We start from the raw sequence: 14,380 nt of genomic DNA, 5'->3' as shown, positions 1-14,380 counted from the left end.
CTCAGGCTCCCGTCTCGTGGCCGAGAGAATGATAAGAAACACGTCCTCTGCGATGACACCAGAGGCTGAGGTTCATAGACTCACTAGTGGATTGTTATTAACAAACTTTAGAGTTCACATTGTAGGCTCAAGTTATTGGGGTCACAAGCTGGTAATAAGCAAGTATTTCACAAAACTAGAGAGCAAACTAGAAGTTTAGAGAACATCAAATACTTCCTGAAACACAAGGAGGAAAAGTTAAGTGACGTGTCCAAGATGATACTGCAGAGAGAATGCCACTCACAGAGAATTAGGACTGGAACTTCTGTGTCCTGAATCACAACTTGGTATTATCATTTGCTATATACATTTAATTCTTATGAGAACCGCTAAAGCAGTGATCTCAGAGACAAACAAATCATCTTAATGAAAACCATAATATCTCAAAATTTAAGAAGTAGTGAGAAATTAATCAAATTACAAAAGGGGATAAATGATTAGAAAATAATAAAACATGAGTAATAAATAAATCTAAAACTAGCTCCAAAAAAAGAGCAAAACTGATGTAGAAAATATACTTAGATTGCTATTAGGAAAAATAGAAGAAAACAAATATCCCTAAAAGAGATGAGTGAAATAACTTTAGAAAAAAGAGAATTAAAAGTATCATAAAAGTACTTGTTTTAAATACATGCAAATAAATTTGAAACCTAGATGAAATAACTTTCTAGGAATATATAATTTACCAACACTGGCTAGGAAAAAGATATTGAAAACTAGAGTCTCGTTTCCATGGAGGAAACAAATAAGACTGTCAGAAAGAAAGCTGATAAAAAACCAAACCAAAACAAACAGTAAATCCAGATGGTTTCTCAGAGGAATTCACTAACCCTTGAAAAAGATTATAATCCCGATGCTATTTAACTCATCCAGAATATTGGAAAGGAAGAAAGACGTTAGAAACAAGTCATTACATAACATAATGCTGACATTATCAGAAGCAGCTAATATAACCAATTTGTTTAAGAATCCTTATTTAGGTAACAACATGGATGGACCCTGAGGGCATTATGCTAAGTGAAATTAGAGAAAAACAAATACCATATGATTTCACTAAAACAAAACAAAACATAAACACCAAACAGGGGTGGTGAACACGCAATACAGTGTACAGATGATGTGTTGTAGAATCGTGTAACTGAAACTTGTATCATTTCTTAACCAGTGTCACCCCAATAAACTTAATTTTAAAAAAACACTAAAACAGCACCCCCTCCCTCCACAGAACACCTGAGCTCCTGGATACAGAGAACAGATTGATGATAATCTGAAGTGAGGGTTGTTGGTGACATAAGAGAAGGGAGTCAAAAAATAAAAACTCCCAGCTATAAAATAAGTCATTAGGATATAATACTATTGTATTATATATTTAAAGGTTGCAAAGAGACTAGATCTTCAAAATTTTTGTCATAAGCAAAAATGTCCACATTATGTATGGTGATGGATGTTAACTTGACTTATTGTAATAATCATCTCACAAAATATACAAATATCAAATAAAAACTACAATGTAAATACGAAAACAGAAAGCATTTTCATTATATAGAAAAAGAAAAGAAAAATTGCTGACTGCTAAATAGATTAGTCTAGACATTCATCAGTATTTAAAGCTATGTGTACTCTCACTCATTGCCTAATGAGTCAGAATTAAGAAAATTCTTTGAATCATCTCAGAAGCCCTGATTATCTAGTACATGGTTCTAAGCATCCTGCACAATGCTGTTAAGGAAGTTTCAAGACCCAGATTTTTTTAGGTACAGAATCAGTGACATGGCCCACATTCCCCCACGTTGTGAGGAGAGAAAAGGGATAGAAAAGGCAGCTGTGTGAATTGGTGGGGTGGGGGATCACATTAACTCATGTCCTCCTGTTTACATGCCAGGTTGTGTAGGACTCCTTACTAGTAGCTGGGTAACAACTATGGAGTAGTAAGCAGGATCTTTAAAAGAGAAGACCCTGAATTCAGCTTACATAACAAGGGCAGCATTTACTTTTCATGCTATTGTGTAGGTTGGGAGAAAATTCTGAAACTTGTTTGGACATCAGAGTGTCTACAGCGGTGCTGTCCAAGAGAATTTTTATAATGATGGACATATTCTATATATAATTCTGCACTGTCCAATATAGTAGCCCCTAGTCCCATGTGACTACAGGACATTTAAAATGTGGCTCATGTGACTGAGAAACTCAGTTTAATTTTATTCAAGTTTTCCTATTTTTAACTTTGCATTTGGAAGTATTTATATATTCCCAGGAACCTGCAATATATACACACATACAGGGTGTCCCAAAAAATGTATATACACTTTAGCAGCTGATAGCTCAATTTTGAAAATGAAATGTATTTTAATAAACACTGCCTTTATAATTATTCAAAGTACATGTATACATTTTGGGGGACACCCTATATATATAGAGATGTCTATGCACCATTAATCCAGCCTCCCCCAATGCTAACTCCTTGCATAATTTAGTACAATAAAAATCAGGAAACTGACACTGGTAAAATCCACAGGGATTACTCAGATTTCAGCAGTTATGCATGCACTTGTGTGTAAGCTATAGGAAATGAAATCACATGTGTAACTTCATGTCACTACTACCCCAACTGAGGCACAGAACACAAGGTTCTCTTGTATTAACTCTATATCACTCGCCCTATTCCTAACCAATCAACCATAGATTGACCCCTAGATAGTCATCACTAATCTGTTCTCCATCACTATAGCTTTTATTTCGAGAGTGTTATATCAATAGAATCATACAGTAGACAACAACACAGATGTTTTTCACTCAGCATATTTTCCTTGAGATTTATCCAAGCTGCTGCATCTATTATTGCTGAGTAGTATTCTATTATACAGTTGTACCAAAGTTAGTTTAACCATTTACCCAAATTAAGGCTATTTGGATAATTTTCAGTTTTAGGCTTTTACAAACAAAGCCAGTATAAATATGTGTGTACGGGCTTTTGGGTGAATGTAAGTTTTCATTTCTCTGGGATAAAAGCCCAAGAATGAAATTACTGCATCCTATGATAAATCCACTTGTAGTTATAAAAGAAACTGTTGAATAATTTTTTCAATTTTATTTCATCTTAAATAAAGTTTTAAAAACCTAGAGCTAGCTTCACACTCAATTGGTGAAAGACTGAAAGCTTCTCTTCTAAGATCAGGAAAAAGGCAGGGTGTCTCTTTTACCACTTCTATTGAACATAGCATTGGAAGTTTTAGCCAGAGAAATTAAGCAAGAGAAAGAAATAAGAGGCATCCATATTGGAAACGAAGAAGCAACATGATCTTAGATGCAGAAACCCTAAAGCTTCTACCAAAAAAATAGAATGTATGAATTTAGCAGTTATAGAATGCAAAAATCAACATACAAAAATCGGTTGCATTTCTATACACAAAGAACTATCTGAAAGAGAAATTAAGAAGTCCCATTTGTAATCACATCAAAAAGTAAAGTACTTAGTAACTTAACCAAGGGGGCAAAAGGGGTGTACACTGAAAACAACAAAATGATGCTGAAATAAACACACAAATAAATGTAATAACACCCAGTGTATATGGAAGACTTAATATTATCGAGATGTCAATACTTAATTTTAAGATGTCAATACTATCCAAAGCAATTAATGTAATCCTTATCAGAATCCCAGTAGCATTTTGTGCCAAAATAGAAAAATCCATCCTAAATTTTATATAGATTCTCAAGGCACCCTAAATAGCCAAAACAACCTTGGAAAAGAACACAGTTTGGGGCTTCACACTCTTTGATTTCAAGGCTTACTTCCAAGCACCCCTAATCATACACTGTAGTGTTTGCATTAAGATAGACATATAACCAAATGGAACAGAACAGAGCCCAGAAATAAACTCTCATGCACATGGTAAAATTGTTTTCAACAAGAGGGTCAAGACCATTCAACAGGAAAAGGACAGTGTTTACAACGAATGATGCTGGGAAAGCGGGATATCCATGTGCAAAAGAATGAAATGAGACCTTTATCTTATATCACATACAAAATTTAACTTGAAGTGCATAAAAGGCCTTAATACGAGAGCTAAAATAGAAAAGTCTTGCAAGAATTTATAGGGGAACAACTTCATGACATTGGATTTTGCAATGCTGTCTTAGGTATGACACCAAGAGCACAAGCAACAAAAGAAAACTAGGTATATCTGACTATCGAATTTGTAAAAATTCTGTGCATCAAAAAACACAATCAACAGAGTAAAACGGCATCCCACAGAACTGGAGAAAAGATTTGCAAGCCGTGTATCTAAGAAAGGGTTAATGTCCAGAACATAGAAAAGCTCCTAAAATTCAACACTAAAACTTAATCAACCTCATTAAAAAATAAGCAAAGGACTTGAACATTTTTCTGAAGAAGATACACAATGGCTAATCAACATATGAAAAGCTGTTTAACATCACTAATCAGGAAAATGCAAATAACATGTTCTCACTTATATGTGGAATCTAATGAACAAAATAAATTGATGAACAAAATAGGTCCAGAGGCATGGATACATGGAATAAGTGACAGATGGCAGAGGGGAAGGGATGGGGGGAATGGGAAGATTAACTAAAGATCATATATGAATATATGCATAACCCATGGATACAGACAATAATGTGAAGGCCTGGGGTGGGATAGGGGCTGGGTGGAGGGGGCAAAGGGCAGGGGGAAATGCGGGACATCTATAATACTGTTAACAATATAAAGAAATAACCACAATGAGATACCATCTCACAAACATTAAGATGGCTACTATTAAAACAAACAATAATTTAAAAAAATAGTGTTGACAAGGATGTGATGAATTTGGAACCTTTGTGCACTATTGATGGGAAAGTAAAATGATGCAGCTATGATGCAAAACAGTACAGTAGTTCCTCAAAAAATTAAACATACAATTACTATATGATCTAGCAATTCCACTTCTGAGTATATACTCCAAAGTATTGAAAGCATAATCTCAAAGAGATATTTGTCCACCAGTGTTCATCACAGTATTATTCACAATAGCCTAAAGGTAGAATCAGCCCAGATGTCCAACAATGGACAAATGGATAAGCAAAATATGGTACATACCTGCAATAAAATATTTACCTTTGAAAAGGAATGAAAGTCTGACACAAGCTGTAACATGAATACACCTTGAGGACATTGAACTAAGTGAAATAAACCAGTCAGAAAAAGACAAATACTATGCTTCCACTTGTATGAGATACTTATAGTCAACTTCACAGAGACAGAAAGAAGAATGGTAGTTCCCAGGGGCTGAGTGAAGAGGGCAGTGGGGAGTTAATGTTCAATGGTACAGAGTTTCTGCTGCAAAAGATGAAAATTTTCTAGAGATAGATGGTGGTGATGGTTGCACAGCAATGTGAAGGTACTTAATGTCACAGCACTATACACTTAAAAATGGTTAAAATAGCCCAGCCAGCATGGCTCAGTGGTTGACTATCAACCTATGAACCAGGAGGTCATGGGTTCAGTTACCAGTCAAGGCATGTGCCTGGGTTGTAGGCTTGATCCCTAGTACGGGACTGCAGGAGGCAACTGATCAATGACTCTCTCTCATCGTTGATGTTTCTCTTTCTCTCTGAAATAAAAAAAAAAACATGTTTTTAAAAAATGGTTAAAATAGTTAATTTTATAGCATATATTTTTAAAAACAATAAAAAACAATTAAATAGCCACATGTGGCTAGTGACTACACTATTAGACATCATAGTCTAAATGAGCCACAGTCATATGGATAATGTGAAGTGGGCACAGAAACAAGAAATGGACAACAGAAAAAAATATGTATCTAGATAGCTAGCCATATCAGGCCCAGGAAAGATCAGAAATTTCAGTCTGTCTGTGGAAGACAATGTTGATAAAGCAAATGTCCTCATTGGCTGTAGCTCTGTCTCAAAATGAGGGCTTACACTCTTTGTGTTTCCCTAACTTTGACTTACACATGTAAATTAGACCAGATTCTCTTTTGGGTGTTTTAAAAGGGGCTTTGAGCAACCTCGTGACCTTAAAGATTCAGAGGCCATCATATTGTTCCATCTGAAACATTTTTTGTTTTCTTGGAATGAAGATTAAGCCATAGAATTGGGCCTACTATATAGATTTGTGTAACTTACTTTCTTTTGGTAATATGTAATACTTATACAAGGGTCAATGTCAATATTTAGACAATTTCCCAGGAAGTAGTAACCCCCCTCCCCCAAAAAAAGTCATGGAAAACTATTACTATATCATTGCTATCTAACATTGACCAACAATTCACATTTCATGAAAAGGTAATAAGTATTAACGTGGAAAATCAATGTGTAAGTACATTCTGAATTCATGTACTCAATACTGAGAATTCTTAAATTTGGGGTTAATCCAAATTAAAAAGATTTATTTGCTATAGCTTTCTCAAATCCTCTCACTTGTCAATATATAATGTGACTTTCTAATAATGAGGATACAGTATGTAAGGAGTGTATTTGCAAATGGACTGAATCGACAGACTCCCCCTTTTAAGAACCAGGGTTCCAAAAACATTCTTGGGAAATATCACTTTCACCAATCAGCTGAAGCAGTATGAAGACAACACAGTAGGAAAGCAGAATGAATCTGGGGATTAATGAGTGGAATGTGACTGCAGGGGCCTTGTTGAAGTAAAAATATGTACAAAATTGATAAAGAAGTCTAAGGGTCAATACCTGTAGACCTTAGTTAGCAAACTCAAGATTTTTATTTTATGAAAAGAGGTAATAAAAGTCTTGTTGCAAAGAAAGCTGAATGGCTGCCCTTTAATCACCAGGTACAGTGTGGCATGAACTGATGAGTAAAGAATTGTAACTGGAAGATCAGTCTAGTGATACCTCGGCTGAGGTACTGAGTGTCTGAGCTAAGGGAGGAATAGAGTTTGAGAAGAGAGGGGTGATTACATGATTTTTAGTCTTGTACTCAGGATTTTACAGTTGGATGTACCCTAAAAATTATTTTCTTAGCCTGAATCCATTCCTTTCAAGATCAGAACTTATGGTTAATTTCAAAAGACGATGTGGCCCTTGCTATACAATTAAACTTGGGTTTCTCTACTGAGCTGTTGCCATCTCCATACCTCTTATTACTGGAACACAAGACTAGCACATGCTATTTCTTTCCAAAAATGACATGAGTATGGTTCACCCGCGCATTGCACCGCTTCCACCATTTCCCATGAGCTAGAAGCCAAGAACTGAACAGGAAAGAGACCGGAGGCATAATCAGTTTCATCCTCCATGGAGAAGTTATTACACAAATAATGAGGCAGAACCTCTCCGATTTTAATAATAATGGAATGGGTAGCACTGACATTACTGAATCAAATTAATAAATCAGCTACTGATAAGAATAAAATAACAAGCCACTAAATGCAAGGGTGTTTTTTGCATCCAAATGCCCTTTAAACATATGATTTCTCAATAGTCGTCAAGTTATTTGTTTTATATATCTTTATTGGTTTCAGAGAGAGGAAAGGAGAGGGAGAGAGAGAGAGAGAGATAGAAACATCAATGATGAGAGAGTCATTGATAGGCCGCCTCCTGCATGCCCCCGACTGGGGATCGAGCCCACAATCCGGGCATGTGCCCTGACCAGGAATCGAACCCCGATCACCTGGATCCCAGATCGATGCTCAACCACTGAGCCACACCCTGCCGGGCAAGAGTAGTTAAGTTTTCATTCCTTTAAATAAGACATAATAGTGCATAGGAGTTATTGGAGGCATAGAGCTGAAACTATTCCCCCTTGCAGTGGAAAAATGCAAGGGCAATAATGATAATGCATATGATCAAGCTCAGTGAACGCAGGAGAGAGGCCATGAGAAAGTCCCAAGTCAGCTCCCTCTTCGTTAGGGAAGGGGCGCTGCAGATGGAGGCAGCCGCCAAACCTCAGCTTCAAGGGTTCCATTCCCAATTCATGTCCTTGTCTTGTCTCTGGTCATTGATTACCGAACTCCTCCCTGTGCCCTCACAAATGGGCACAAAACTGCTCATCGGGCAGGGGGAAAAATGATCACCAGTAGCATTCTAGACATTTCATTATTCAAATCAGCATAAAATGATTACATGAAATCCCTAGGAAATTGAAGTGGCCTTCTTTTCGCTTTTAAAACTACACTTTGACTAATAGAAAGTCTGTCTTATTTAACATCTAATAAGACCTCAAATCTCTCTTCCTGGACCATAGTTATATATAACGCAGAGCATTATAACTAGCAACATGACTGGACTCATAATTCACTTTAAACTAATGGGAATATTTGTTCAAGTGATGTTATTAATGGATTGCATAATACCCATCAGATAAAGTACTAATACAATGTTAAAAGCAAGCAAATTAAGTCATCATAGGCCTTAAAAAGCAATGACTGAAGCTGCCATGATGGTATGATTTGTAGAAAATTAAGGCTTAAATAATAGCTCAGACTGTTTTTTCCCCTACCATTATTTGTGTGTGTGCATGTATAATAAATTTGTGAAGCTGACAGAGACTAAATTTACAAATTTGAACTTCTAATGAATACAATGACATTTAAAAGTCTCAAAGGTCACCCTCATAACAGTAAAATCATTCTGCTGAAGTACAAAACACTTTTAAAACATTTGGAGAAAGGACCAATAATGTTCGTGCATATCGGCCAGAGGCAAAGGGTAGGGGTAGAGATGGTGCATATTTTATTATAACTTATAATCAACTGCAGCTGTGTCTTATTAGAAACAGTGAGAAATCATTAAGAGAGAGTCACCCACATGGTGATGTTTTGACATTGCCATATATCCTTACATAGTTTTGATAACAAATACCATGTGGAACCATTAAAATATCTTTGCTTGCATGTGTCTCTGTGTGTCTGTGTTCCCAGAAAAAAAATCTACAGTATAATAATAGCTTTCATTTCTATGGCAGCAAAATTTACAAATGCATTACCTCTCTGGATTTTAAACCCTCCTGTGAAGTTTATAGGGAAGTATTGAATTTCCCCATTTTGCAAATAAATAGACAATAAGAAACTGCTCCAAAATCACCTGTTATTTGGATTCAAAACCCAGGGAACTTTTCCTTGAGGTTTGCTTTGCCTTAGTTTGACCTGTGTGTGGGAGGAAGGACAGAAACGTCACCTCTCTCCAAAGAGACTAAAAATGCAGTGGCAGAAACAGCAATGACCTGGATGAAGAAAAGGCTCCCGACAAAATTCTGACTGGTCTCTTGATATTTTAAAAGCATTGCTCAGGGCAAAAGGGAATAAAACATACACAATTTTTAATTAACCTGTCAAAATTATGAAATCAGGTTGCTGAACCTGATTTTTTTACTATAAGGGTAAAAATGAGCTGAAGTTTATGCTAGACCAGGGGCTAGCATTAAAACGTATTACATGTACACACATATGCCCACACATATGTATAAATATTTTTTTCCCCAAGGGGGTATTAACAAATTACTCATCTTATCTTCAGAATATTTAAATACATTGCAAAATAGCACAGACCAAAAAATGAATCAGCCACTCCCCAGGGGTTTGATTTAATGACTGACTTAGGATAATTAAGATAATAATTACAAAAATGAATCTGTTCTCCTTAACCAAAAGGACCTTCCTGCTAAGAATTAGGTTCAAATCATTTTGCCTTACACATGTAAGTTGTGCAATATCCGTACCCAGTTTTTATGTAATATTTTAATTTTTCAGCAAGCTTTCGCCAGCTAATACACCGTTCTGCTTCTGGGACTGATGAGGAAACCTTCACCGGTCTGTCTCTGGGCCTCACCTTGTGAAGTCTGTCATTTCCATCATGATCATGCACATCTGCTTGGCCAGCACAATGATATCATTGCCGCTGTCATCCCACTTGGCCACCTCGGCATCCAGCTTGCTTTTCTCTTGGTGGAATATCTCCACCTGCTCGGCTATCTTTGCCTTTTCCTCCTGCGGTAGTTGCGCCATGATGGCCTGTGTGGGTTACAGAGAAGCGTGACTAATGGTGACAAAGGACGTACAGACAGCCGGTTGTCTCTGCCTCCAGTTAATGTCACAGCCTATAGGCTGTCCCTCCATTCTGGAAAGTACGTTTCCTCCATCCCAGGGAAGGCAAAGCACAGACATCTGATGAGGTCCCCAAATTCCCCAGCCCCCCTCCCACATACAAAAAATACAGAGATCCAAAGGTACACATACATCCACAGCAACAGAACTTCTGTCGCTTTGATGACATATGTTTGTTCAAAAGAATCTATTCTTGACAATTTTTATATTTGGTCTCAGGAAACTTTTACCAGATAAAAGAATGTACCTCTTTCAACACTGAAATCTGTTCTGAGAAGGGAAAAAAGGAAATAGGCCTTCTGTCGCTAAGGAATTTTAAACACCATCGGAGCATCTAAGTGGGGTGGGAGACTTTCTGTGTGTTAATTAAGAAATCTGTGGTTAGATGCCAAATAAAAATCCCCTCCCTGGGGCATTTCAGGGGTGGCACACGTATTCCCAGGCCTGCTCCACCACCTCTATGGAAATCCTGGTATGACCAAGGCTCCCTGTAGAGCCTATGAGTGTGTAGATAAAGATATTGGGATGGGTTAAAATACAGGATTAGGAAGCAAAGGTTGATTTTAATAGTTGCTCGGTAAGGGAACATAGAAGAGAAACAACTAGAGTGAGTTCTAATTTTTCATGGATTCTTTATTTTCAAATTTACCTATCTAAAATTTACTTACAACCCCAAATCAGTACTTGTGCTTTCACAGCCATTCATAGACATGCCCAGAGCTAATAAAATAAAACGAAGCTCTTGATGTGCATGTTCCCAGATGAGGTTGAAGAAGGGATTCTCCATCTTCTTGTTTCAGCATTTATACTATAAACAAGTGTCCCTTCTGCCCTATATTATTTAGTTCCACATTTTTCCACAACTTTGTACTTTTTGTTGGCGATTTTGATGTATAACGTGGCCCCCAAGCATAGTGTGAGTGCGGCCTAGTATCCCTAAGCACAAGAAGATTGTGATGTACCCTGGCCAGTGTGGCTCAGTTGGTTGGAGCATGGTCCCGTACACCAAAGAGTGGCAGGTTTGATTCCTATCAGGGTACATGACCAGGCTGTGGGTTTGATCCTCGGTTGGTGCACATGCGGGAGGCAACCAACTAATATTTCTCTCTCTCTCCTCCTTCCTCTCTAAAATCAATTAAAAAAATAGAAGTTTGTGATGTGCCCTATGGAGAAGGCATGTGTATTAGATGAGTTTCAATCAGGCCTGAGTTATAGAGCTCTTGGCCATGTGAGTTCAGTGTAAGTGAATCATAATGATAAAATATCTAAATAGAAACATTCATTAAACAAGATTATATATGATTGAAGAAAGTGTTGAGACTAGCAGCTCTCAGGAACCTAATCCTGTATTTCCTCTAGGAACAATAATTCAGTATTGCTAATTAAGTGTTCACGGTAACTATAGAACATAAGTACCACCAATAAAGAGAATCACCTGTATTTGTGAAGCACTATTTATGTAGCAGGCCCTCAGTGAAATGTCTGACATCACCTCATTGCATCCTCACAGAACTGTGAGCAACTTGCTTCACCGAAGGAGTGTCTGAATACCAGCCCTAGGATCCTTTTAGTCCTGGGATACAAGCCTTCTCCAGAAGAGAGGCCAAGTAAGCATGATTTGAGGGACCTACAACTTTTGCAAAGGACAAGTAAACAAACAGGAACAACTGCTTCCTAAATTGTAAAGCTAACCCCAATGAGAGTGAATTGTTTGAAGGAGAGGTAGCTGATGTCTAATGGAAATATCAGTGGACATAAACTCAGAAAAACTCACGTCAGCCAGGCTCTGTCCCTGACTTGGATTAAGACCTCATTGCTACTGGGTTATATCTTTAACATCTTCAGATATAGCGTAAGAATAGTAAACAATGACCACAAAATGGTATGGTGGACAGAAAATCAAATAAATATGTTAAGTGTTTTATCTGACAAAAATGAAATTAAGCATGTGTGAGATTATTGTTAACATTAACATCATTTCTGTATCAATTTTCCTTGCCAGCTACCCCTATAACTTATTATTTAGTTACCTTCAAAGGGAAGGAACGGGCCCAGAGTCTGGCATGACTGTCTATAAATAGAAGATTGACATGAAACCCAGGCATACACGTACTGGGTACTGTGCTGAGAAGCTTACATGTCAAAAAAACCCTTAATCTACTTAATCATTCTACAAGATTCCTGCTATTATTACCCCTATATTATTAATGATGATACCAAGGCCCATAGAAGTTAAATTCTCAATATTATACAACTAAAAGGCTGTATAAATAGGATTCAAACCCAAGTCAGCTAACACCGTACTTAACTGAACCACCATGCATGACCACACAGGTTTGACACTGCACAGCTCAATGGGACAAGCGTCACTGAAATCACTAGCACTGTCCACCAGGCTGAGCATCTTACAGATGAGGGTTCATCTGCCCACGGTAAGGGGTGTCTGTCTGATTTGCATAAATGTAGCAGCTGCCTGGATGCTACACCTTACTAACATCCAGCCAAATTTGCTAACATCCATGCACGCACGTATGTGATTATATGAATAGTACATGTCTGAGTGTGTACATAATGTATGTACGTATGTGTATAGGTATGAGAGTATATGTGTATATATACAAGTTATAATCCATATTTAAATAGTCAGATTACTTATAGTTACAAGTATTATAGTTACAAATATTATAGTTAATATTTATATTATATATTTATATTTATATTATAGGTACAAATATTATCGTTAAAGTATTTTAAAATACATTTTGAAAACATTGAAAGTTTTTAAAAACTATTTAAAACAGTGTTTAATAAACACAAGAGCTCATCATAAACTCACATATGCAATATTGTACTGATGGCGAGAGAGCTATTAGGATGCATTTGAGATAGGTTTGGATGATCTAAAGCTGTCCTAGATTAACTTGTCCTCCATACACAAAATCAATAATCATATTTTACTGGGATCTCACAAGTCCCAACCAGTATCATACAAGCATTCACTACATACTTCTCTGTAAAAGAATCTGTAAACCTACCCCACAGACACCCAGACTCTACATTTAATCCCCAGATGCACAGCAATGGATCTCCTGCTATCCCCAAAGGGTTAATTTGTGTTCTGAATGGTTTACACTTCTGTGAACTGTATCACTTGAGTTTCAACTGTGCAGTTTAGCATTTGAATATCAATTGCCTTGCTCGTCTCTCTAATTCATATTAATGCCCTACCTCTGACTTCTAAGCTTCCTTAGGGTAGAGGCCTCAACATTCAATACAGAAACTCAATAAATATCTTTTGATTGACTGCCTAAATGTTTTTCCACTTACTGCATCAACATAGATCAACAGAAGTTACCGGAACATTTTCTAAGGGCGCGATTCTGAAGAAAAACTGGCCCCTTCAGGGCAGATCTGCAAAGGAAATGTTACTTTGACTCTGGGGTGCTTAACCCGAATAATACACTTAATGTTGTGTGACTTGGGTGCAAGGATCATTATATAAGCTTCTGTACATGTAGCTATTGATGAGTCAAAGTCTTTTTTCCTAAATATTTAAAAAAATGCTCTTGCTTTTAAAAATTCATAATTGACCTTTTCTGAAACTGGAATTTAAAAAAAGGTTATCTATAAACAGTAGATCACAAACTATAAAATTTGCAAGTTAATCAGATTAAAATTCAACATATCAGTTTTAATTAGGTCTTATCAATGTAACTCAGCAGTTTGAAATGTTAACACATTAAAGGCCATTCTGGCTAGAAAAAATAATTAGAGGCTGGTTATACTGAAATTGAATTAAAAACAAAATAAATAACATGCAATTGTTCATTCCCTCAAACTAAAGGAATGGGGCGGGCTGTGTTTCTGCTGCTTCTGTTCACAGTAGCCAAGCACATGTCTCCATATTGTTGATGTGGTTGATTGGGGGGGGGGGGGGTCAGGGAGGGGCATATCTGTGGCATCAGAAATTTGAATCCACAAAGTTTCCAGCCCCCTCATCTCAGGTTCCCAGCTTTTTCTCTGAACAGCCAACCATCATTTTTGTGATTGTTATAAACTCTACTTTTTATATATATATATTTTTAATTCTTACCTGGGGATATGCTGAGAGAGAGAGAGAGAGAGAAATAAACATTGATCGGTTGCCTTTCATATGCGCCCCAACCAGGGATCCAACCTGCAACCCAGGTATGTACTCTGACTGGAAACTGAACCAGTAACCTTTCAGTTCACAGAATGATGCTCAGCCA

The 14,380-nt window shown here is 37.0% G+C and overlaps 1 protein-coding gene across 1 annotated transcript in view; it reads right to left on the bottom strand.

Moving 5' to 3' along the window:
• Positions 1 to 14,380, bottom strand: part of CTNNA2 (catenin alpha 2) — a 976,906-nt gene that overhangs the window by 40,883 nt on the left and 921,643 nt on the right. Inside the window, exon 15 of the mRNA XM_087823861.1 lies at positions 9,856 to 10,037. Coding sequence (XP_087679987.1) covers positions 9,856 to 10,037 — 182 coding nt within the window. The remainder of the gene's footprint in view (positions 1 to 9,855; positions 10,038 to 14,380) is intronic.

The sequence above is a fragment of the Miniopterus natalensis genome, chromosome 13, assembly GCF_054644295.1.
Source record: "Miniopterus natalensis isolate mMinNat1 chromosome 13, mMinNat1.hap1, whole genome shotgun sequence".
NCBI classification, from domain to species: Eukaryota; Metazoa; Chordata; class Mammalia; order Chiroptera; family Miniopteridae; genus Miniopterus; species Miniopterus natalensis.
Note: the sequence above shows the minus strand (reverse complement) of the source record. Positions and strands in the feature narration are given on the sequence as shown.